Here is a 25,907-nt window from a genome sequence, read left to right as displayed (position 1 = left end):
AAAAAAAAAAAAAAAAGCCCTAGACCAGATGGCTTTCCAGCAGATTATACAAAACATACAAGGGAGAGCTGATAACAATCCTATTGAAAGTATTCCAGGCAATTGAGAAAGATGGAATTCTCCCCAAATCATTTTACAAAGCTAACATTACACTGATACCCAAACTGGGTAAAGATGAACACAGAAAGAGAACTATAGGCCAATTTCCCTTAGGAACACAGATGCAAAAATCCTCAACAAAATTCTAGCAAATCGGATCCAAAAGCACATCTCAAAAATCATCCACCATGACCAAGTAGGGTTCATCCTGAGGATGCAGGGCTGGTTCAATGTTTGCAAGAACATAAATGTTATTAAATACATCAACAGATGTAAAAATAAGAACCACATGATTATCTCATTAGATGCAGAAAAAGCTTTTGATAAAATTCAGCTTCCCTTCTTGATAAAAATCCTCAAACACCTAGGCATAGAAGGAACATACCTCAAAATAGTAAGTGCCAACTATGACAAAACCACAGCTAATATATTGCTAAATGGACAGAAACTAGAAGCATTTCTCCTGAAAACTGGAACAAGATAAGGCTGCCCACTCTGATCGCTCTTGTTCAATATTGTGTTGGACGTCCTAGCCCAAGAAATTAAGCAAGAGAAGGAAATCAGGGGTATCCAAATAGGAAAAGAGGAAGTCAAGTTATTCCTCTTTGTTGATGATATGATCCTATACCTTGAAAATCCAAAAAATCTGTCAAAAACCTACTGACACTGATAAAGGACTTTGGCAAAGTCTCAGGGTACAAAATAAATGTGCAAAAATCAGTTGCATTTCTATATAACAACAACAAGCAGGCAGAGACTCAAATAAAAAGCACAATCCCATTCACAATAGTCACACATACACACTCAAAAATGAAATACCTCAGCATCTTCCTAACCAGAGAAGTGAAAGACCTTTACAATGAGAATTACAAAGCTCTGCTCAAAGACATCCAAGAAGACACAAACAAATGGAAAAATATACCATGCTTATGGATAGGAAGAATCAACACTGTTAAAATGTCCATCCTACCAAATGCAATCTACAGATTCAACACAATACCCATCAAGTTACCAACATCATTCTTTTCAGATCTGGAAATGACAATACAGAAATTCATATGGAAACATAAACGACCATGAATAGCCAAAACAATCCTTAGCAAGAGAAACAAAGCAGGTGGTATCACACTTCCAGACTTCAACCTCTACTATAAAGCTACAGTAATCAAAATAACTTAGTATTGGCAGGAAAACAGGCACATAGACCAATGGAACAGGATAGAGATTCCGGAAGCAAAGCCTCAATTCTTCAACCAACTCATCTTTGACAAAGCCTCCAACGAAGAGAGGAAAACCTATTCAGTAAATGGTGCTGGTAAAACTGGCTAACCACATGCAGAAGACTGAAACAGGACCCCTACCTATCACCATACATAAAAATTAACTCTAAATGGATCAAAGATCTAAACATAAAACCTCAAACCATAAGAATTTTAGAAAACGCAGGAGACACCATTATGGAAATTGGAACTGGCAACAAATTCCTATCCAGAACCCTAAAGGCCAATACCTTAAGAAATAAGATAGACAAGTGGGACCTCATCAAATTAACGAGCTTCTGCAAAGCAAAAGAAACTATCAAGAGAGCAGGGAGACGGCCCACAGAATGGGAAAAATATTTGCCAAGTGTATATCTGGCAAAGGCCTAACATCTAGATTTACATGGAACTCAAACCCACCAAAAGGAAAAAAACAAACAGCCCCTTTAAAAAGTGGGCAAAAGACATGAATAGACACTTCTCAAAAGAAGATATATGGGCAGCCAACGGACACATGAAAAAGTGCTCAGCCTCACTCCTCATCAGAGAAATGTAAATCAAAACCACATTAAGATATCACCTAACTCCTGTAAGAATGGCCATTAATAATAAAACAAACAACGACAGATGCTAGCGAGGATGTGGAGAAAAAGGAACGCTTCTACACTGCTGGTGGGAATGCAGACTAGTGCAATCTCTTTGGAAGACAGTGTGGCGAATTCTGAAAGAACTAGAAATTGACCTTTCATATGACCTACAAATTCCCCTATTGGGAATATATCTGGAGGAATTCAAATCATTCTACGAAAAAGATAACTGCACACATATGTTTGTTGCAACTTTATTCACAATAGCAAAAACATGGAACCAACTGTGTTGCCTATCGAATCTGGACTGGATAAAAATAATGTGGTACATATACACAATGGGATATTATGCAGCTATAAAGAAGGACAAATATATGGACTTTGCAGCAACTTGGATGGATTTGGAGTAGATCATACTCAGTGATTTATCACAGAAACTAAGAACTGAATTCCATATGTTCTCACTCATAAATGGACCTTGAACAATTATAATGCTATAAGAAAGTGATTGGCAGTAGTGGAAAACAGGGAGCGGGGGTGGGATTGGCAGTTGAGGGAAACTGCTAGGGGAGGGAGGGGCATACTTCATCAGCTAGGGTACCTGCATGATTAATGTTTATATACCTAACCCTGAATTGTACCCCACATCTCTATAACAAATAAATTAATAAATTAATTTTTTTAAAAAGAAATCTCAAGGGATACCAAATAACCAAAACAATATTGAAAAAGGACAAAGTTGTAGGACTCACACTTGCTGATTTCAAAACTTACTACAAAACTATAAGAAAGACATGCATATAGACCACTAGAATAGAATAGAGAGTCAGAAATAAACCTCCACATATATGGTCAAATGATATTTCACAAGAGTGCCAAGGCAATTCAATGGAGAAAGGTCAATCTTTTCAACAAATGGTGTTGAGAGAACTAGGTATCTACATGCAAAAGAATGAAGTTGGACCCTTACCTAACACAATATTTTCACAATTTAACTCAGAATGGATTAAAAAATTTAAACTATAAAAATCTCACAATAAAATGTAGAGCAAAAGTTTTATGATAATGGTTTTGACAGTGATTTCTTAGACATAACACCAAAGACTCAGGCAACAAAAGAAAAAATCGACAAATTGAACTTTATAGAAATTTTAAAAATTGTGTATCAAAAGACACTATAACAAAGTAAAAGGGAAATTTCTAGAACAGGAGAAAATATTTGTAATATCTGATAAGAAATTAACATCTAGAATATATAAAGAACTCCTAAAACTCAACAACAATAAAACAACCTGAAACAAAAATTGGCAAAGCATTTGAGTAGACTTTCCTCCAAAGAAGATAAACAATTATCCAATAAGCGTATGAAAATATGCTCTACATCACTCATCATGTGGAAAACACAAATCAAAACTACAATGAGATACCACTTTATACCCATCAGAATGACTGCTATTTTTTTTAAAGGGTTGGCAAGACTGGTGGAGAAATTAGAATCCTTGTGCACTGTTGGTAGGAAAAATGATACAGCCACTGTGGAAAACAGTATGATGGCTCCTTAAAATATTAAAAATGGAATTACCATATGATTTAGCAATTCCATTTCTGGATATATACCAAAAAGAGTTGAAAACAGGAGCTCCAAGAGAGAATTGTACATCTATATTCATAGCAGTATTAATCACGATAGCCAAAGGGTAGAATCAATCCAAATATCCTTCATGGATGAACAGATAAGCAAAATGTGGTATATATTAAAATGGAATATTATTGAGCCTTAAAAGAAAAGGAACCTGTGACATATGCTGCACCATGAATGAACTATGAGGGCATTATGCTAAGTGAAATAAGCCAGGCACAAAAAGACAAATACATAAGATCTCACTTATATGAGGTACTTGAAATTGTTGAAATCATAGAGACAGAAAATTGAATGGTGGTTTCCAGGGGCTGAGAGGAGGAGAGAATGGAGAGTCATTGTTTAATGGGTATAGAGCTTCACTTTTACAAGATAACGAGTTTTGGAGATGAGTGGCAATGATGATATTTTATATCACTCGACTGTACACTTAAAACAGTTAAGATGGTACATTTTGTTATGTGTATTTTACCACAATTTAAAAATGAGGAGCTGGGTTCGGTGGCTCAGCCTGTAATCCCGTGCCTTTGGGATGCTGAGGTGAGTGGATTGCCTGAGCCCGCAGGTTCGAGACCCGCCTGGGCAGCGAGACCTCATCTCTACAATAAATCAAAAAATCAGCCAGGCGTGGTAGCGCATGCCTGTAATTTCAGCTGCTTGGAAGGCTGAGGCGGAAAGATCGCCGGAGCCCAGTAGGTCGAGTCTGCAGTGGCTGGGAGCGGCCACTGCACTCCAGTCTGGGCGATGGAGTGAGACTCCAACTCAAAAAAATAAAAAAAATAAAAATGAGGAAAAAGTAATGTAAATGAGACTGTAAAATAGATGTGTATACTAAAATTTTTTTCCCAAAATTTTGGCATTTATTACAGTAATTGAAAAAAGAGAAAAAGTTTCAATGTCAAAAGAAGTCATGTTTTAAAATTCAAAATAGTTTTTATTTGGATTTGGAGTGTAAGGTGATTTAAACAAAATGGATCTCTTAAAAAAAAAGGTCTTATGGGGGTTCTAAAAATCACAGAAAGGAAGGCTTATAAAAATGAGGAGTTGAAGGGTAAATAGAGTAAACAGCATAACTGGATATATCTTTGTTTTAGGTATTATGCTAGTGATGGAATGACCTTCATAGTTAATTATATCCTTGCATCTCACAGGGTGTTCGACTATACATCATGTGTAGCACACATGACTAATGTACTTTAGCTTGACATCTTTCTATCATGCACCACGTGTGTGCTGCATCAAATTTCCTGGCAAAAAAATGTTATTTCAAGGGAATGTGTATAATAAAAATGTTTTCTTGGTGTCACAACAATATTATTTCCCCTCTGACAGTATTGTTAGAATGATATCTACATTGATTAATACTCACCTGCCAATTCAAATAGGAACATATGTTGTGGATAAGAAGAATCGTGCACTCCTTCTCATTCTTAGAAAATATAAAGACTAAAGTGATTTCTTTGTGGAATCAGCATAAAACATCAAAAGTATTACTAAAGAGACATGAGTCTTTGAAATGACTGTGATTCTCATTTCAATAATCTTCATAGTAGATTTTTGCATCCTACAGAAGGAGATAGACTATGTTTCCTCTAGTTTTTCAATTTGGTAAAATATACATAACATAAAAATGACCAAATAAAGTAAATTTTTCATGCATGCAGTTCAGCAGAGTTAAGTACATTCACATTACTACCACACTTCTCCAGAACTTTATCATCTTCACAAGCTGAAACTCTGTAGCCAATAAATAATAATTCACCATTTCCTCCCCCTGCAACTCCCATCACTGGTAACCACCATTCTACTTATTGTCTCAATGAATTTGACTACTCTATGTACCTCATATAAGTGGAATCATAGAGTATTTGTTTGTGTCTTGTTTATTTCAGTTAGCATAATGTCCTCAAGATTCATCTATGTTGCTGCATATTATCAGAATTTCCTTTCTTTTTAGTCTGAATAATATTCCATTGTATGTATTTTGTTTATAGAAATATATATTCTTGAAATTATTTTGATATAAAAGCAATATACACTATTGCTGTAATTATACTGATTATAATATACTGTAAATATACTGATTGCGCAGCCTATATAATAAGAACAACTACTTTCAAGGAAAATTGTTACCAGCATATACCAATTTAGTAAATAAGCACTATCTAATCTTCCTCACAACCCTAAAAATGGGCTAACACTTCAATTTTAGAGATGAAGAAACTGAACACAGTGAATGTAAGTAAAACTTATCCAGTTAATCACAGAATATGTTAAGAAGTGGAATTCAAACTATATGCTTAGCTCTGATGCCTGGGCTCTGTCACTTCATCCCCTGACTAGTAATGTTGTGATCATGGTACATTGTGTTCTGTGCAGTGGAATTTTGCAGGACAGGGAGCCACAGAGTTCAAGTCTGACAATGCCATTCACTGTGTGACCTTGATCAAGTCATTTGGCTTCACTAAATTGCTTCATCTGCAGAAGGTGAATAAGAAAAATAGTAATGATGATAAAAGCTAACATTTTTGAGTACTTACTAAGTGCAAATACTGTGCTTGTCTTGTATTAGTTCTTTGACCCTCACAAAACACTATAAGATGTATATATATTTATTCCCTTTCTTCTACACACGAAGAAGCTGAAACACACAGAGGTTAAGTAATTTGCTCAAGGTCACACCACTCTTAGTGGTAGGCCAGGATTCAAATGTGAGGCAGTCTGGCTTCTAAACCTGCATTTTAACCACTACTCAGTGCTAGGAGGTTGTGAGAATTGAGATAAAGCATGAAAACTGCTTACCTCAGTGTCTGACACACCAGAAACCTCTCAAAACAATGTAGGGCATTGTTTTTATGACTATGACTTCCTTGCCATTATTCTATATCTGGTTCTGAATGGCTGCACCTGCTTTTCCTCCTTTTATTTTCTTTGGAAATGTTCCAAGGGCAGGTGGGGAGATTGAGCATCCATCAGGAAATTACCCTCCTTGGCTGGCAAGAATAAAACCTGCAAGGATTACTACAAAGTTGATTCAACACTAGGCCTAATGTGCAATGTTATTATTCAGGCTGAACTCAAATGAACAGGGGATGTCCTTGCATGTTGTTTGACATAATAACACCTGAATTTTAAAAATCAGAATCTCTCTCATTTACTCCAAAGCTAAGTCACCAATACAAATACATTTCTGAGAATTCATTGAAAATGTTGTGCTTCTCAAAGTTTAATAATCATGGATCTAGATTTCCATAATTATACTGAAATTTTACCTCAATAAAAAAGAGTTTAGCTAATAATTTCATATACCAGGCTTAAGGTTTTACTTAATGTCTTGCTTCACAATACCTGCCCTTGCCCATGTCTCCATACCCCCCAACAGCTAACTAGCAGGCATATGTACACAATTCAACATTTATTTATTGAGCAACCCTTTGCAGTTATTTTAGAACACAAATGACTGTGGGAAACACAAGGGTAATATAATGTAAGAACCTGGTCCTTAATTTATAATTCCATCACAGCACAAATATGTTCATAATTACATAAAAATCAAAGAATATTAAGTTTGAAGGTAACTTAACAATTTTACAAACTATAGTTTTTGAAGTTAAAATAACCTTGCATCTAATTTAATATCAATTTTTAAAGTTAGATATTGGATTTTGAGCTGGTACCATGCTTTGTGTTCTGTATGTTATCATGAATAAAAGACCAGTTCTTACCATCAAGAAATGTATAATCTCAAAGTAAAGATAGGACATTATAGTCACAGGCTAAAGCAAGGTTTCCCATTCTCTCCCTAAAATACACCAACCAATGTTTATGCATCTCTTCAGTTAACAAGTAAATTGTAGATTTTTTAAGAATTAGTTGTGTTTAATAGCAAACCTGACTGTGTCAATTGTACTTCTTATTGTAATTATATTAATTTGACTAAACTTCATAAATTGATGAAATAAGAGAGTAAAAGATCATGCATGTATTTCCATGAAACTACTTTAATACATTGACATGATTTGATAAAATCAACTTGCAAAAATACTGCTGTTATATTAGTTGAATGAGACAAATAAAACAAATTGAGAATTATTCTAAAGATATTCTGCAAACAAATCTCTGTGCAATTTAAAATATCAGTCAATGTTTAAAAACTGGTGTACAAGCTGGGTCCAGTGGCTCATGCCTATAATCTTAGCACTTTGGGAGGCAGAAGCAAAAGGATTGCCTGAGCCCAGGGGTTCAAGACCAGCCTGGGCAACATGGTGAGACCTTGTCTCCACAATAAACAAAAAATCAGCTGGGCGTAGTGGCACACACCTGTAGTTCCAGCTACTTGGAAGGCTGAGGTGGAAGGATTGCCTGAGCACAGCAGATTGAGGTTGTGGTGGCACTAAGTGTGCCACTTGCACTCCAATCTGGGTGACAGAGAGAGACTCCGACAAGGAAGCAAAAAAGGAAGGAAGGAAGGAAGGAAGGAAGGAAGGAAGAAAGGAGGGAAACTGGTGTACACATATAATTACACAAAACAGTGACTCATGCTAAGCATAACAGAGCTTAGAGGCCAAGCTTACTGGAGAAGCGAAACAGAATTGAAATCTGGCAGAGATAGCAGGGGCGAAGAGAGAAGGAAAAGTGTCATGAGCAAAAGACATGTCAAAAAGCTTGGTGGCAAAAAAATAAAATAAAATAAAATAAAATAAAAAGATGTGAAGATAGCTAAATGTGGCTGAAGTACGTATGTTGGAGGATGTGACAAGAGATGGGTCTAGAGAAGTTGTCAGGATACACATATTGAAGGCCTAAGTAAGGAATCTGGGAATTTGGGGAACAATGGAAAATCAATAAGAAATGTTTAAAGAAGTGAGGGACAATGATCAGATTCTCTTAGCAAGGTCACTTTGACCAGATAAGACCAGACTTGGGAGGGGAGGGTGACAAGCAAATCCCTAGAGGCAGGGAGGCAGTGAAGTGCCTATTCACCTGGACAGTCTCATGGCTAGAGGAGATAAAGAGGCAGTTAGTTATACTTAGTCTAGTTCCCGAGAGGATCGAGAGAACTGAGAGATCAAGAGAAAATTTAGGATATAAAATTAGCATAAACTGAAGAGAAATCATTGTAGGGAGTAAAGGAGATGAGAAGTCAAAGCTGACTCAGGTTTCTGACTTGGTAAACTGGTTCGTGATGCCATTTAAAGAAGTAGAGAATGATGGGAAAAGAGCAGGTAGCGGAGATTAGTTGATAAGTTCTTCCTAGTTCTATCTCATATAGAAAGGGAAGTTAATTTCTAGAGAGTGTAAATCTTTTACCTCAAGTAACAGAGCCAGAAACTGAGTTCAGAACTTCTGACCATCACCCTCTCCCCATCATTCCAGTTCTCTTTCTACCCATATGGTTCAAACATCTACCCTTAAGTCTAGACTTTTATTCCAGACTGATTATTACCAAATCATCAGCTATGATTATAAATATTCTTTCATCTCTTTCCATGCTGTATTTCATATCTGACCCCCCAAGCCCCACAAAAAACCCTTGGTTTAGCATTGCATTGAACCCTACCAACATAAATTTCACACGATAAATTCTTCTACCTTTTAAAATCAGTTTAAATGGAAATCTGACCCACAGAAAGATGAATTGAGCAGGCCTACTGTGAAATAGGCTGAAAATAATTACATGTCAGGCAGGTTTTGGACAGGAGCCAATAAGGTATTAAGTGAAAATATGGAGGAGCAGACCCTTCATGGCTCGGAATTTGAAAGCTCAAACATTGGGACAGGGAAATACTTTATCCTCATTTGAAGGGCATGTGATTGATTTCCTCTGACTGTTAATTGCTACAGAGAATAGATAAGTGGATTTCAGAAAGGAATTCAACAATCTTACCTGGCTTGAAAAATACTTAAGTGAAATTGGTTTGAATTTATAGGGCCCAAGAGGGATCAGCATCACATAGCCAGGACAACTAGAAGCAAATAAATGCACATTTTCTGGAAATGCCTTCATTTAAATCTTTAGACAGAGAAAATGAGTGAAAAAGGAAAAAGTCTAAGCTTAGACTAGAATAGAGACTTGCTTTGGTAAAGACCTCCTGGTGTTCAATTTTTCTGTTGTAATTGTTCTATAATTAAGAATGCAAAGTTTTGTCTGATAAGTAATACGCATTTTATCCATTTGTTCGTCCATTCAACAAATATTTATTGAGTGCTCATAGTGCCATTATTCTAGATCAGTGGTTTTGTTTTTTTTTTGTCTGGCAATTTTATTTTTCCCCTCTCTCCCCAGAGAATATGTGGCACTATCTAAAGTCATTTTTGGTTGTCACAACTGGGGAGGGGTAGCTACCAGCAGTAGAGGATAGAGGGCAGGGATATTGCTATTGCCAGCAGTACTCTACAATGCACAGGACAACCTCCTACAACAAATAATTATCTAGCTCAAAATGTCAGTAGTGTCAATGTTGAGAAATCCTGTTCTAGTTGCTAGCAATGAAGTGATGGAAAAAACAGAAAAACTTCAGTCCATATGAAACATATTTAAGTGATGGAAGAGAAACAATAAACCAATTAATAAGGATACATATAGCATACCAGACAGTGATATGGCACCACAAAGGAAAATAAAGCCAGTGATGGTGGCAGTTGCTGTTATATATAGAGAGGTGAGGAATGCCTCGTTAATAAGGTGACTTTTTAGCAGAAACTTAAAGGGAAGAAGTCATGGTACAGGAATGAGCTGATCCCACTGAGTGTGTATATTGTGCGTGTGTGTGTGCGTGTGTGTGTATGTGTTTTGCCAGGGACGCATGAATTTAGAGTAAAGATAAATTTAAGATACTTTTTGGGAAAATTACCATAGCATTATTACTTTTTTCAAAACCCTCTTTGTTTCAACAAAACTTTTATACTGGTTTAGATATAGGGCATACTATTCTCCATTTAAAAAAAATCCATTTTGGAAAAATAAAAATAGGGTTGGTTTTCCTCTCAACCAATTGAAACAGGTTTTTTAGTTCAACTTAATTATTGTAGGTCACAGATTCCAAATGCTATATATAAAACAGTAACATACATATATATATATATTTTTTTTTCCCACATACTGGAGGACCAATAGGTTATCCCTATGAACATAATATCACATTTTATAAGCAGATATCCATAAAGAAATTAATTTTTTTGTTCTGGGATAATAAAAAATTCTGAGTGATGTTCTCCCTTTCTTTTCCCTTTTTTTTCTGTCAGCCAAATCTATACATCTAAAAATATAGATAACATATTTAAAAATAAATACTCTCTTAAAGTTTAAATAGCTTGTTAATGTGACGTTAGTTAGACATTTAGGATTGTTCAGTATGTTACAATAGTGCTTCAATATATGTTATATACACATTTATAGTATACGTAGGTGTAGAATATATGCATATAGTATATACAGTTAGTATACTAACATGCTCTTATTACACATGAGGTAATCTAAAGGCAGGAAAGGTCATTAGGGTTTGAACACAAACATGTAAACATGGAGAAAGGTAATTTGAAAATGAGATTAAATTATGATTTGAATGTTTATATATTAATTTTTAGTTGTTTTTAATCTGTACTTATTTATAGCATATAGATTAAAAATATAGGACTTGACCTTTTCTTATAAATTTATCCCAATCTAAAATCTTATTCACTGAAACAAAATTTAACTGCAATTATATGTTGTTTATATTCGATACATAAAAACATTAAAAATATTTGCTTCCAGTTGTAATATAATGAAACTTCAATTTTCTCAGAGAAGTATTGAGCTTGTTTTCCAAGAATTTGTTCATTTAAAAAATCTAATTTTACATCTTCATTTGTATTTCACTTTTATGTAGAAATGCTCAGAGTGAAGAAGCAAAGCACACCATAAAATTATAATTACAGCATTTTAAAAATATTCAGTTAAGTTTTGAATATTTTAAAAACAGTAGCATCATGTAACATAATGACAATCCTAAATGCCTAATTGGTGTCACATTAACAAGCAATTTAAACTTTAGGAGAGTACTTATTTTCAAATATGTCATTTATATTTTTAGTTGTATAGATTTGGCTATCAAAAAAAAGAGAAAAGGAAAAAAACACTCAGAATTTTTTATTATTCCAGAACAAAAATAATTTAATTTAAAAAATCTATACCCGGTTATAAAAATGTGACATTCTGTTCACCAGGCTAGCCTAGTGGTCCTCCAATAATTGGTAGATGTGACTTTTTTGTATGCCCTTGCTAGTGATGGCAAAATTTAAAAGAATGATCCAACAAAACACAATATAGAAAAGAGAAATGTGAAATATGATAAAAATTGATTTAAAAATTCCTTCAGCTGAGTTAGATCCATACCCAGGTGCTGTGACTCTCAAGCCTTGAAGAAGTGATTGAGAGTCGGCTGAGGTGAAATGCGCCATGGGGAAGGATTTCCTTTATTCAACAGAATTCTTATTGCACAGTTGCCACACCACCCATTGATTATTTATTCATTTACTCATTCATTAACTCAACAAACATAATTACTGAGAACCATGACAACCTTTTTCTAGACATTGAAGATACAAATGTTTCTGTCTTTAAGTTCAACTGAGTAAAAGACATGTTGACGTGTAAATACCAAATATGAGAAATATAGAGAGTGGAAGACGTGAAGATACTTTGGGTGTGATAGACTTAAAAAAGATGAGTAGGAGTTTATAAAGTAACTGGAATGGCAGGCGAGCAGCCCTCCAGGCTGAGGAAGCACCACTAATCAAGGCATGCCAGTCCAAAGTAAAATTGTCCTGCAGGCCAGAGATGAGAATGGAAAGAAAAAGTCAGGCTAGGAAAGACCTTGCATTCCATTTTAATGCTGTAACCCAGGGGTCTTCAAGTTTTAAAATTTTTTTTTGGTGATAAAATATACATAACATAAAATTTACCATGTTAACCATTTTTAATTGAGCAATTCAGCAGCATTAAGTGCATTCACATGTTTATACAACCATTACCACCATATATCTCCAGAGATTTTTGATCTTCCACACAAAAATTTTGCAGCCATTAAACAATAATTTCCCATTCTCTCCTTTCTCCAGCCTCTGGCAAACACCATTCTACTTTTTATCTCTGTGTGTTTGACTACTCTATGTACCTCATGTAAGTACTGTAGAATCATACAGTGTTTGTTTTCTCTTGCCTAGCTTATCAGTTAGCATAATGTTTTGGGTACATATTGTAGCATGTGTCAGAATTTTATCCTAAGTTTTTTTGGGTTTTTTTTGAGCCAGAGTCTAACTTTGTCACCCAGGCTGGAGTACAGTACCATGCTCATAGCCACTGCTGCCTCCACCTTTTGGGCTCAGGAGATCCTTCCGCCTCAGCCTTCCGAGTAGCTGGCACTACAGGCATGTGCCACCACGCCTGGCTAATTTTTCTTGATTTATTGTAGAGATAAGGTCTCACCAAGTTTCCCAGACTGGTCTCAAACCTGTGGGCTCAGGCAATCCTCTCACCTCAGTCTTCCAAATTGCTGGGATTATAGGCATGAGTCATTTCGCCCGGCCTATCCTAAGCTTTTTTTGATTGTGTCAGTTAAACTCTTCTGAGCATGCACCTCTGATATATGCATAGTAGAATACATTATGCAAATAATGAAGCAAACAAAAAAATAAATATTTTCAAAGAGTAAGACTAAAAAATAAATGTATTACTTTTTCTTCTTACAATGGATTGTTTTGGAAAATTTGTAAGGCATATGTACCTGTCTTTGGTACCATTGCTACATAAATTGGAAAAGCATTGAGGAGTATCAAGTAAAGCAGCAATGTGGTCTGATACTCTGACAGGTTTTCATCAAGCAGTCTTATTTGTCTATGTGCTCTGTAGTTAGTGATGACAAGTAGTTTTCTGAGATCGATTAATTCAGATGATCAGTTTTGCATTTTTAGAGTGGAATATTTTAGAGATTCTATGAAATATAACCAGTGAAATTGTGTAACTTTTTAAATAGAGATGTGGGGTACAAGTCAGGGTTAGGTATATAAACATTGATCATGCAGGTACCCTTGTTGATGAGGTATGCCCCTCCTTCCCCCAGCAGTTTCTCTCAACTGCCAATCCCACCCCTTCTCCCCTGACAGTTTCCCACTACTGCCAATCACTTTTTTATAGCATTATAATTGTTCAAGATCAGCTTATGAGTGAGAATATATGGAACTCAGTTCTTTGTTTCTGAGATAAATCACTGAGTATGATTGACTCCAAATCCATCTAAGTTGCTGCAAACTTCATATATTTGTCCTTCTTTATGGCTGCATAATATTTCATTGTGTATATGTACCACATTTTAAAAATTCAGTTCAGCTTTGATGGGCAACATGGTTGTTTCAGCAGGGAGACAGCCCACAGAATGGGAAAAAATATTTGCCAACTGTATATCTGACAAAGGCATCTAGGATCTCTCAAACGCACCAAAAGGGAAAAAAACAAATAGCCCCTTGAAAAAGTGGGCAAAAGACATGAATAGACACTTCTCAAAAAAAGATATACAGGCAGCCAAAGACACATGGAAAAGTGCTCAGCCTCACTCATCATCAGAGAAATGCAAATCAAAACCACATTAGATACATTAGATACCACCTAACCTCTGTAAGAATGGCCCTCATTAATAAAACAAACAACAACAGATACTGGCAAGGATGTGGAGAAAAAGGAATGCTTCTACACTGCTGTTGAGAATGCAGACTAGTACAACCTCTTTGGAAGACAGTGTGGCTTCTGAAAGATAGAAATTGACCTTCCATATGACCCAGCAATTCCCCTATTGGGAATATACCTGGAGGAACTCAAATTATTTACAAAAAATATACCTGCACACGTAGGTTTGTTGCAGTTCTATTCACAATAGAAATTGTGTAACTTTCAAACATGCATGCACTTCAAACATTTTGTTGAGAAGCACAAAATAACACAGCTACTGAAACACACTTGTTGGTCACTGTTTACATCAAGATTGCAGATGAATACACTGGTAGAACTTAAGTGTCTCTTGATGCTTTTGAGTATTGTTCAAAAATTTATCAAAATCAGTTGATTTCTGAAGAACAACAAAATAGGTATTACTACTATACTACAAATTACCATTAGAACAATGAAGACTGCATAGTTGTTGAAAAAACATTGACCTTGAAAAGAAGAAGACTCTGACTTCACCAGTTACTATCTGTGTGACCACTGTGCAAGTGCCTATACCTTTAATTTTGTTATTTGTAAATATATGACAATAACTTTGCAAAGTTGTTAGCATGCAATGACATAATGCATCTAAGTGCCTAGTATAGATGTACAGTTAGTGTTTGTATCACCTCTTTCATTTATGAAGCCCTAAACAGAAAAAAAAAATGGTGTTATTACCTTGTTCTGTGTACTAGAACATGTTTAATCCCTCTGCCTGGAATGTCCTTTGCTGCTAAAAGTTCTAATTGAATTATAAGATTCCAATTTCAGTGTTTCTTCTTTTGACATTTTAGAGGTGCAATTAAGATCCTTATCACCGTTTCTATATTGCTTCATTTTTGACCCTAATAATAATAACCACTTAATGTGTAGTGAATGTTGTGAAGGGCTAACCAATTCTCGTCCCTTAAAGGGAAACTTAAAGAAATAAATTATTGCCTCAGCTGCTGGGAGACCAGTAGATAGGTCTTTTTTAGAAACTGAGCACTTCTCAGGTCATGCCCCTTCCCAAGGTGGCCTCATCTAATAATTTGAAGGGTGCAGAAAAGGCCCAGGTCCATCACAACTGGATGGACCTGGGGACAACTCTAAAGGATCATCCATCTTCACAACTCTCCTCACACTTGACTTCCATGGAGACTGCATCACAGGTTCACCTCTTCCTTCTGCCCAATCTTATGCCCTTTCCCTGTCTTCCCTAGGCCGTGGTCATAAGAATGATTTCTAATAACCCCCCTGCACTCTAATCTCCAACTCAAAGTCTGAAATTCAGGAACCAAACCTACAGTATACTTTAGGCACTTGTCACATTACCGTATTGTTTGTTTACTGCCTCTGTCACTCAGTGGGCTGGGTTTGCTTTTGATTTTTTTATATTCTTAGATTCTAGTCAATACTTGACACATATGAACACCTAGCAAATATTTGTTGTATATATTCATTAAAAATGAGATTCTATTTTGCTTGTTCAAGAAATACTTTTTATTTTCTTATTTAATTAAATGTATTTATTAACATTAATTTTCTCTTTATAGAAAAATAATGTAGAATAGTTAACATGAAAGTTGACTGCCATGAAGTAGTGGGGAAATGGGAATGACAGAATTGTAAAAGCAAATATAACAATCATAAGGATTAATACAGTTGTTTTGTCATTCAAAATGTTTTAATCATTCAATAAGTAGTCACTAAGCAGAGTGAACACATACCAGGAATTGCTTAAGTGCCAAGTCTCTGCTTCTAAGAAGAGTTATATTCAAATGTTGGAGAAACCCAGAAATAGAATAAAATAGTATAATTTCAGAAAGCAATAGCTGTTTTGAAGGGGATCAGAACATACCACCCCTAAATATGCCACTCTGGCATACTGATTATTTTCAGTTGAAGGAACTCTACAGCAGATGCAGAAAAGGCTCTCTGCATTCCTCCTTTCTTTCTAAAGGCAGGACATAAACTTTCTATGAAAAAGGTGCCCCTCCTGTATTAGAAAGAGGGGAACATTCTTGCCACCAGGCAGGGAGTTGACACTAAGATAAGTTTGTACAAAAATAACCCCTTATCTCCCATTAGATTCCCCCTTATATTTCCTAGTCAATTTACCACAATTTGCAGCCCCCTTTTCTTTTGTTTTGTCAAGCCTCCACAATCTATCCCTCTCTATTAAAATGCTTTGTAAGCCCCTCGGACTCACTACTTTTTTGAAGTTTTCACTTCTTTCTATGAAGCCCGCCCCCTCACCGTGCCACATAAAAATATTAATTTCAAAAAGTTGTATGCCTTTTGTCTATACAATTCACAGGCCCTAGTCACAGAACCTAAGAGGGTTCAGGAAAAGTATTTCTTTCTCTCCATCACTTTAGGAAAGGATGGTCAGGGAAGGACTCCCCAAGAAGGTGAGTAGAGATCTCAGTGATGAATCTCTTGCAGAGTTTTGGGGAAAAAAATTTTTAGGCAAAGAAAATAGCTAATATAAAGATCAGGAAGCAGGCACAAATTTTACTCTAATCTGCTGGCAGCTAAATATAGTAAATTGCTTGTTTTTTTTTATCTGGGAGAGGGACATATTCTTAAGGGGAGTCAATTTTTCCTTGAATAAAATCAGGATTGTACTGAGAGTGATAAACAATGACTTCATCAACGATTTCACAACAAATACAGAAGGAGAAATCTGTGATGGTTTTTTGTAGTGACACTGGAGACCTAACATTAAGAAGCATTCAGCAAAGACAATTTCTGTGAGAGACTACAATGACTCAGAATACTTAGAGCAATAGCTAGATGAATGACCTTTAAATATTCTTCTTTAAGACCTGGATGCCATATAGTCTAAAATTATATCCTTTATTCAGGGTCTCAATGCAGGAATCTTAGTGTATTCATTTATTTTCTGATTTATTTTATTTTATTTTTTATTTTTATTTTTTGAGTTGGAGTCTCTGTCGCCCAGACTGGAGTGCAGTGGCCGCTCCCGGCCACCGCAGCCTCGACCTGCTGGGCTCTGGCAATCCTTCCATCTCAGCCTTCCAAGTAGCCGGAACTACAGGCACGCGCTACCACATCCGGCTAATTTTTTGATTTATTGTAGAGATGAGGTCTCGCCAAGTTGCCCAGGTGGGTCTTGAACCCACGGGCTCAGGCAATCCATTCACCTCAGCCTCCCAAAGCACGGGATTACAGGCTGAGCCACCGAGCCCGGCTTCTCTGATTTATTAATAAAGAAAGAAATTGTTCAGAAAACCCAGGACAAAGGTTTTTTTGATCATAACACTCTAATTTTTCTATTACATTTAAGTTACAACTCAAAATTTAAGCAAATTTTATAGAATTCCTATTGAAATTTCACCTACCCAGATAAAGAGTTGCTTGCTTCTAGTATATAATTCCATTCTTTTCATTTGCAAATGTATCTCATCCCATTGCTATAGAATAGGACTCATAGTTTTTCATATATATTAAGTTTTGTTGAGATGAAAGTAAATAATAACAGGCATCAAATTAAAGAGATGGGTGTCAGTGTCAAGATATTCAACCGAATGGGAAATGGAGGTCATTAAGCTATTACTATAGGGAAGGTTTACTTTACCTGCCTTTGTAATTTTATTCCTTGACAATTAAACAAGAAAAAAGTTTTTATTAAACAGGAACACTCTGGCAGGGACATACCACAATAATTCAAAAGTAAGAATGTATAAACCAAAGTAAACAACAGCAAATCAAGCTTTATCATAGTAGCAGAGAAACATTCTGCAACCAGCAAGTTGCTTTGACTTATTACTAGTAAGCCATACATATAAAATACCTACTGAGTTGATTAATTAGGCGCATTCCATTTTGCATATATTTCAAGCACATGACTTCTCAAACCCAAGCCCTACCACCAATTTTTTCTCCAAATATAAAGCCAGAACTTAAGAGGTGTTGGAATTAAGTCACAATGTGTGTGAAAGTTCAGACTAGCACAGTTCCTTGCAAATAACATATAATAATCTACCCCTTCCTTCCCATCTCTTCCCTCTTACTTTCCACAACCTAGTATAAAAGAAGAAGTATATACTGAACATAGATTACAGCCCAGACCACTCATAGCAGCCTCTGTTGTGGGATACAGGGCAAAGATACAAATGGAAGTCAACATGCCATATCTACATGTTTAAAAGTTATAAATCATGCCAGCATACTGTTAAATAAAATGTGTATATCCTTCCATCTTGATAAATATACCTTCATAACAATCTGGAAGGCCAATTTCTAATTTACATTTCTCAGCTCTCTCAGTTGAATACCAAAGTTTGGCAGGGGGCCATGGGCACACACTCTCCTACCCAGTCCTGAGGCCCATACCCCTACTTTTCTTTCTACTAGTTGACCCACCCTAAAGGGACCTGGTAGGCATGTTAAGAAAACAAGCTTCAGAAATACCCCCATAAATTGCCCCTCAGGCCTAAGGGTATGTACACCAGCAACCACAGTCTGCCGTTGAGAGAATGAGATAGAAAGAGGTTCAAGCAGGGATTGGAGTCAGTATTGGGGTTTATTGAAAAGAAATTCCATAATCCCCAGATACAGTCTAGAAGTGAGGGTAGGAGTCCCAAATAGGCTGTAAACTTGAGTCTTGTCCAAACCTAAGGATGATACTGCTTACAAGTTTAGCAATTCTTGCAATAATTTTACTTGCATTAGGAAATCAATGACCACAAAGTTACCAAAATCAATATATTATGACATCAAGAAAAAGTGATTCTATAAACAGAGTTTTTTTTTTTCTATATTAGTAGAAACAAAGATAACCATAGCTTGGGTGCTTTTCTCTCTCCCATCTTTTCTCCAGCTTTATTACTATCTTAAGGTACATTTCTATTCACACTTAATCTCTATTACTCCCCTTCCCTCTCTTTCCCTTCTTTCATTTATCCTTCCTCTGGATTTTTCATTTTATGTTTGTGATAAACCCAAAATTTTTGTGAACAACAAAACAACACAACTAGAAGTTGTATTTGTACCTTTAAGAAAGTTACATCTGAAATCAAAACAGTCAAACACAGGAATAAATTTGCCTATCACAATATGCTAGTAGTAGAATAGCTCAAACTTTCCTGATTTCTATCATTCATAGTTATTTGACACAAATAGTTCTTCTATAAACTGCAAGATAATACTGAGTAATCTATCACAGACACAAAGAACTGAGTACCACATGTCCTCATTCACAAGTGGACTTTGAACAATTATTATAATACTATAAGAAAGGGATTGGAAGTAATGGGAAACTGCCAGGGGAGGGGGGCACACCTCATCAACAAGGGTACTTGCAAAATGAACATTTGTATACCTGAATTGTACTACACATCTTTAAAATTAAAAATAAATAAACTTACTATTACCAAAACAAAAATACATAAATAAATAAGTCAATACAAACTTCAGGATACCTCTACTAAAATATTATGCTTCACTTTGGTTTTTATACATGCAAGGAGACAGAAATTACTTTTTAAAATACTTTACCTTTTATAAAGATTTGCCCTTCAAACCATGACACACACATATTTGTTTTGGTGTCACATTACTGATTCAGGTACTTCCCATTCCACTAAAGGGTGTATGGAGGCAGGTAAAGGGGAAGGAGCTACTCAGTAATCAAAGAACAGATGAGAATAAAAAGGGTTTGTAGTACTGAGATAGAAACATGCACAGACATCTGGACAATTTGTTTTATTCCATTCTTCTTTAGGCTTTGAACAAAACTCGCCAAATCTTTCAGTGTTAACAACTCCTGTTCCCTTACAGATTGTCTGTAGTCTTAAAAAAAATTACAAATTAAATGTTCTCATAATCTTACTAAGTCTATTACATTATTTGAGCCATTTGTTCCCACACTGTACAAGATGTTTTATATAACATTTATATAGTCATGTTGTTCATAGTTAACACCATAGTGGTAAAACTTCGGGATTTCAATCAATCCTTTCTTGATGAGAATGATATGATAGTCTTTTCAATATATATATAAAAATAAGAAGGTACTACAGACCTACTATGAATTGGAGAAGGTTTTGTCTTGTATTACCAGCGGTGGCAATAGGTAATAGCATTTTACCCATTTGCTCTCACCATTCCACCTGGTGCTGGATAAGTGAAAATATGCATTGGCCAAAAAATTAGCCACTGACTTAGTATGGTCATAGAGGAAAAAGTAACTGACCAACTCTGTTGATCAGTTCAGACTAATATAACAAATATACCACTAGATGACTTAAACAACAAATATTTATTTCACACACCTCTGGAGGCTGAGAAATCCAAGATCAGGGCCCTGGAAAATCTGGTTCCTGGTGAAGGCCATCTTTCTGATTTGCAGATGGCTACCTTCTTGTATCTTGACAGGGCAGAAAGAGCAGAGAGGAGCAAACTCTCTCTTGTCTTTTCTTATAAGAACACTAACCCCATTAATGAAAGCACCATCTTCCCGACCCAATTACCTCCCAAAGGTCCCACCTCCTCACACCATCACACTGGGGATTAGGCTTCAACATAAATTTTGGAGGAACGCTAATATTCAGTTGGTAGTACCCATATTGAGAGGAAAACTATAATATTAGTAATATCAATTATGTTGAGTTTTCAGAAATGTGTTAATAAACTTTCAATAGAAGGTGCAATCATTGCAGAAACATGTCTCAATTACACACACATATTTATGTCTACATACTGGAGAGAGAGAGAGAGAGATGGAGATCTGTATGTAAGCAGACTAAATTAGGCACATTTCTAATGTAAACAATCATATACAAAATCCTTACTGAATTTTTACAACTTAGCTACTAAATTTCCCCTACCTATATGATTTTTTTTTTTTTTTTGAATTGGAGTCTCACTCTGTTACCCAGACTGGAGTGCAGTGGCCTCTCGCGGCCACCGCAGCCTCAACCTGCTGGGCTCCGGCAATCCTTTTGCCTCAGCCTTCTGAGTTGCTGGAACTACAGGCGCGCGCTACCATGCCTGGCTCGTTTTGATTTATTGTAGAGATGAGGTCTCGCCAAGTTGCCCAGGCGCGTCTCGAACCCGCGGGCTCAGGCGATCCACTCACTTTAGCCTCCCAAAGGCACGGGATTACAGGCTGAGCCACCGAGCCCGGCTTACCTATATGATTTCTATGGCTCCCAATAGAATGGCAGTGAGAAGCTGAGCTAGTTTGGAAACTAGCACAATGTAGCTCTCGTTACAAATGGAAGAAGAGTAATTGATGGTCATTATATGTTCTAAAAGGTAGAGTTGGAAATGAGATAGGCTTCCACTAAGAATTATTTTTTAATGTACATTTTAATCTCTGCCATGTTTATTTTATTGAAGAATCACCTTTATTAACGGAAACACGTATCCTCACCCATTTAGATACATACAAGGGCTCTTTTTCAGGCCCTGGTGGCTTTCTTCACACCATTTCTTTGCTTGGGCCTGATTATTTAAGTCATTCATTCTATGTAACATTACTGAGTACTTACTGTATACTGCAGAAATGGAACAGTTAACAAGATAGCTAGGGTCTCTTTCATAGAGTATGGGAGGGGAATGAGAAAGTGAAATGGGGAATGCCAGTTAATAATAGATGATAAATAAGGAAACAGAAACATAATTTCAGATAGAGCTAAGTACAGTGAAGAAGTTAAAAATGCCTTTCTCTTCCCATTCTGTACCTTCTGCTCATTCCCACCTTATTATCTGTTAAAGACACCATTTTCTGACAACCTCCTCCACCCAATTCTGACTAGACCATTTCTTCCTTTTCTGGACCCACTGATCCTCCCTCTCTTTCTATCATTCCACTTTATTTCATTTTTTTGTTTACCTGTCTTATCTTTCTCAACCAGACTTTGAGCCTCTTTGGAGTAAAGGTCAGAAATGTTTTCTGAATGATTTTGTAGTTGTGATTCCTGGCACATATTCTGTTTTTGCTCTTCACTGTAATCCCCAAGACACAGCATAAAACATTCAAAAAATGCCAATTTTATCAAATGTGTATGATTTTAACATTTGCATTGTTTCCAATGTATCAATTGCTTTCAGAAAAACTAATTTAAAAGAACAACACATTACATACTCAATAAATGCCAAATAACTGAATGAATCTGTTTAAGAAGTAAAGGAACCTAACAGTAGCCTATTATTGGCACAACTTGAGATTTAGTAGGAAAGACTGTGTTGATGTGATGACAATCTTCTACAAAGATTTTAGAATGTCCTTATTAGAGCCATATTCTATTGTTCTAATTCACTCAGTGTACCATTTAAAAAATTACCATTACATCCTAAGATTCAAACAACTAAAGTGATGTTGAGAAATTGAATTGAACAGATGTACTGTGTAGTATGAGTTAAGAGACAAGTTCAGAGGCAACAAAAAGAGATCTTATATTTTCCAGAACCTAGAGAACTTGCTTCCAGAGATTTAGAGAATTGTTTTACTCAAGGATAACTGACTAAACAATTTGAGAATTGTGGAGGTATTAGGAAATCCAGTATTTGAAGGCATACTGTGACCTCACAAGGGCTTCTAGCCATCTATCTGAGGGCTTTAACCAGTTTTATACTCTATGCCTCCCCAGGACTACCAGTTCCATGGAAAGGAGAGGAAAACCTCTTGGCATTTCAATAATAAAGAGTTCCTTAGGCTGATTTAGGACTCATTTGTATGATAATGGGTATTGTACAGACCAGAGAGCAGACCCACAGAACAGATTGCTTTAAATATTAATGAGAAAATGCTTTCTATCGTTGCCAGAGCAGTTATAATCATGCTAAAAGCTCTATTAGCCATTAGATAAGCTGACTTAGATTTTCTTAAGAGTTATATCTAAAAAAAAATGTTATTTACAGAGGCCAGCCTATCTTTACAGTTTATGTGCTCCTCTATACTCCTTGGTGATTTTTGTCAAGCACAGACAATTCTAGGAGCATGGGTTAACTTCTGAGTTTTACCTTCCACCTTCAAAGACAGAATCCAACAGAGCATAGGAAAATCACAAATCAAATGAAATGTCTAAAAAGCCTGAGGTCTTCTGTAAAGTAGCTAACTCACATCTGCTATATCTTGTGGCCATAGAACTATTTTTATAGGTAAATTTAGAAAGTGAGTAGTAAAAATTTATGAGTAGCAAAAATTATTTTCTATTTTTATTTTGTTAATGGAAACTCTGAATCAGAATGATCCTGAATTAGTGAAACTCAGACACAAGAAACATATTATTAGGGGTAAAGCAATGGGCCTTTCCTGAATTGCTAGGTGTGGTCTCTTTGTCAAAAAATAGTTGAAAAAGATTAATAAGGTATATGATTTGAATTAAGGGAGGGCAAGTCCTATTTTATTATTATGGTATCTATTTTTCCTAAGATTAAAAATAATTACTTTTTATTTCATCATATACCATGTGTCAGTCAATATATTACTAGATGTTTTATGAAATTATCTAATTTCATTCTCCTAACAATACTAAATAGACCCACTTTCACAGATAGGAAAATTGAGGCTCAGAGCTTTAAAGTAATTTTCTCAAAATCTTGTAGATAGTAAGCTGAAGAGCCATAATTGGAAACCAACTGTGTATTACTTTTAAATGTACATTTCTTCCAATGCATCCTTTGCCTTGAGAAAAATTAATTCCAAAGATCAAACAGCTTCCCCTGTTAAAAAAATTATTTAAGGATAAGACTGACTCTACAGTTTAGCGCTGAGCTACTAGAAGTTTTTTTAAGCACATTAACTCAGAGTAATAATTTTTAAAGATTTAATTTAGATATACTTAATTTAATTTAACTTAATTAATTTGCATTACCAAGTTGAAGCTCATAGTTGAAGAAAGAGATCTGCTAAGTGCAAGCATGTCTCATTGGTCTTTCTAACCTCATCACAGTTTTAAAATCCAAAATGACAGCTCACAGTGGGATGATGAGAGTTCAAACACACCATGTGCTAAAAGCAGGAGGGGTAGGTTCTGGAGGATTACATAACAGGTACTTCAGTGGAGACTTAAAATACTGCCCAATATCAATATCAATATCAATATCAAAATGAAGTTTTACTAGAACAAATGACCTTCAGGAGAAAAGGAGGAAAAAAAGAGAGGGTAGATGGGAAGGGATAGAAGTTCAAGGTCTGAAACAAAGAATGTGCTATAATAACTGAGTCAAATTATCTTAGGACCCCCATTAAACAAACGGAAGTTATTTCCTAAAAACTCATTCAAAAAGACCATGCAAAACATTTCTTACCATATGTGGGTGCTATTCGATTCACTCTAAGGGAATGATCACCTAAGTGATTTTCAGCAAAGCCTGTTATACCATCCCAGTGTTTATAACATTACTTTTTTCATGGATACAATTATATTTTCATGCCCCTATTTAATATAACCACAATCATAGAGCAGCAAAATTACCTAGATAGATCTCACAGTGTGACATCTCACACCTACCTATTAAGATAAACTATCTTTTGTAGGTTTCTAAATCATTTGATTTGATTTCTAGTACTTTCCACTTCTTGAGCTGGGTGGGGAAGAAAGAAGAAAAAGGGACCTTCACCAGAGAACAGAAACACACACACACACACACACACACACACACACACACACACGCACGCACACAGCAATATTAAGAGTAATTCAGAATTGTCTCTTTCACTATTGAATCACATAAGAACATTTTCCCTATAATATACAAGTCACATTTACTTTCATTTTCCTATTTTGTGGGAAGCAGAGGTGGCATCAGATTTTCTTCTCTGCTTTGAGTGCAAATGGAAGAATAGCAGAAACAGAACTGGGAGAGCAGTAGCATGGGACAATTGATTTCTTTCTGGTTACCTTGTAATTTCTGGTTGTATTCGGTCCTGTCAGACTGGCTCCTCCTCAAGGTACCAGAACGGTCCTCAGAAACATTGCTCTCAACCACAGTGTCAGTCTTCCTTCTTTCCAGCATATAGAGTCTGGGCCTCAGGAAGTTCAGATTCTTTTTCTTGGTGCCTATGTTTTCCTTCCCAATGACTTCTTTGGGTTCCATCTGAGGTAAAGACAAACCTTAGAGGCCTGTGGGCAATGGATGGTTGCTAAGATACCTCAGGTGAGGGTTAAAGCCACTAGAGTGAGGCGCTTAACTGCCCCTTCTAACTAAACTGCTTCACTCCAGGGCAACCTGGCTGTGACTGCCACCTCTATGGAGTACAAGAGCTCCACCCCTATGAGATCATTCTTTTTTATATCTAGAATCCAACAGGGGAAGCTGCCACCTGTTACCTGAGAGACCTGCAGCACAGAGCTAGGCAAAGTAGAGACTGTGCTGTCACATGCTACTGAAGCAAACAAAAATCCCATTGTGTGGGGTGAGTGCTGGGGGTTGGGGAAAAGGAAAGTAACAAGGTGAGGTAGGGAAGAAGGAAGTACACGTTAGTGTAACCTGCAGCTTATGGGTTTAATGTGTGCCTTTGGATGTGTACAGGGACACTCAGGACACTGCACTGTGATCTGGTGTCTGGAGGCAGACTGGGGCTTGTGTGGCTTTTGGCTAGAGTCATTCATGTGTGACCCATG

The 25,907-nt window shown here is 36.1% G+C and overlaps 1 protein-coding gene across 1 annotated transcript in view; it reads right to left on the bottom strand.

Annotated features, from left to right (window-relative positions):
- ARHGEF38 (Rho guanine nucleotide exchange factor 38) overlaps positions 1–25,522 on the bottom strand; it is a 135,516-nt gene extending 109,994 nt beyond the window's left edge. Inside the window, exon 1 of the mRNA XM_008051478.1 lies at positions 25,185–25,522. Coding sequence (XP_008049669.1) covers positions 25,185–25,380 — 196 coding nt within the window. The 5' untranslated portion in view covers positions 25,381–25,522. The remainder of the gene's footprint in view (positions 1–25,184) is intronic.
- Between the last annotated feature and the right edge of the window lie 385 nt (positions 25,523–25,907).

This window comes from Carlito syrichta, unplaced genomic scaffold (assembly GCF_000164805.1).
Source record: "Carlito syrichta isolate Samal-C Ts95f unplaced genomic scaffold, Tarsius_syrichta-2.0.1 Scaffold176108, whole genome shotgun sequence".
Classification (NCBI taxonomy): domain Eukaryota; kingdom Metazoa; phylum Chordata; class Mammalia; order Primates; family Tarsiidae; genus Carlito; species Carlito syrichta.
This window is presented reverse-complemented; position numbering and strand designations above follow the sequence as displayed.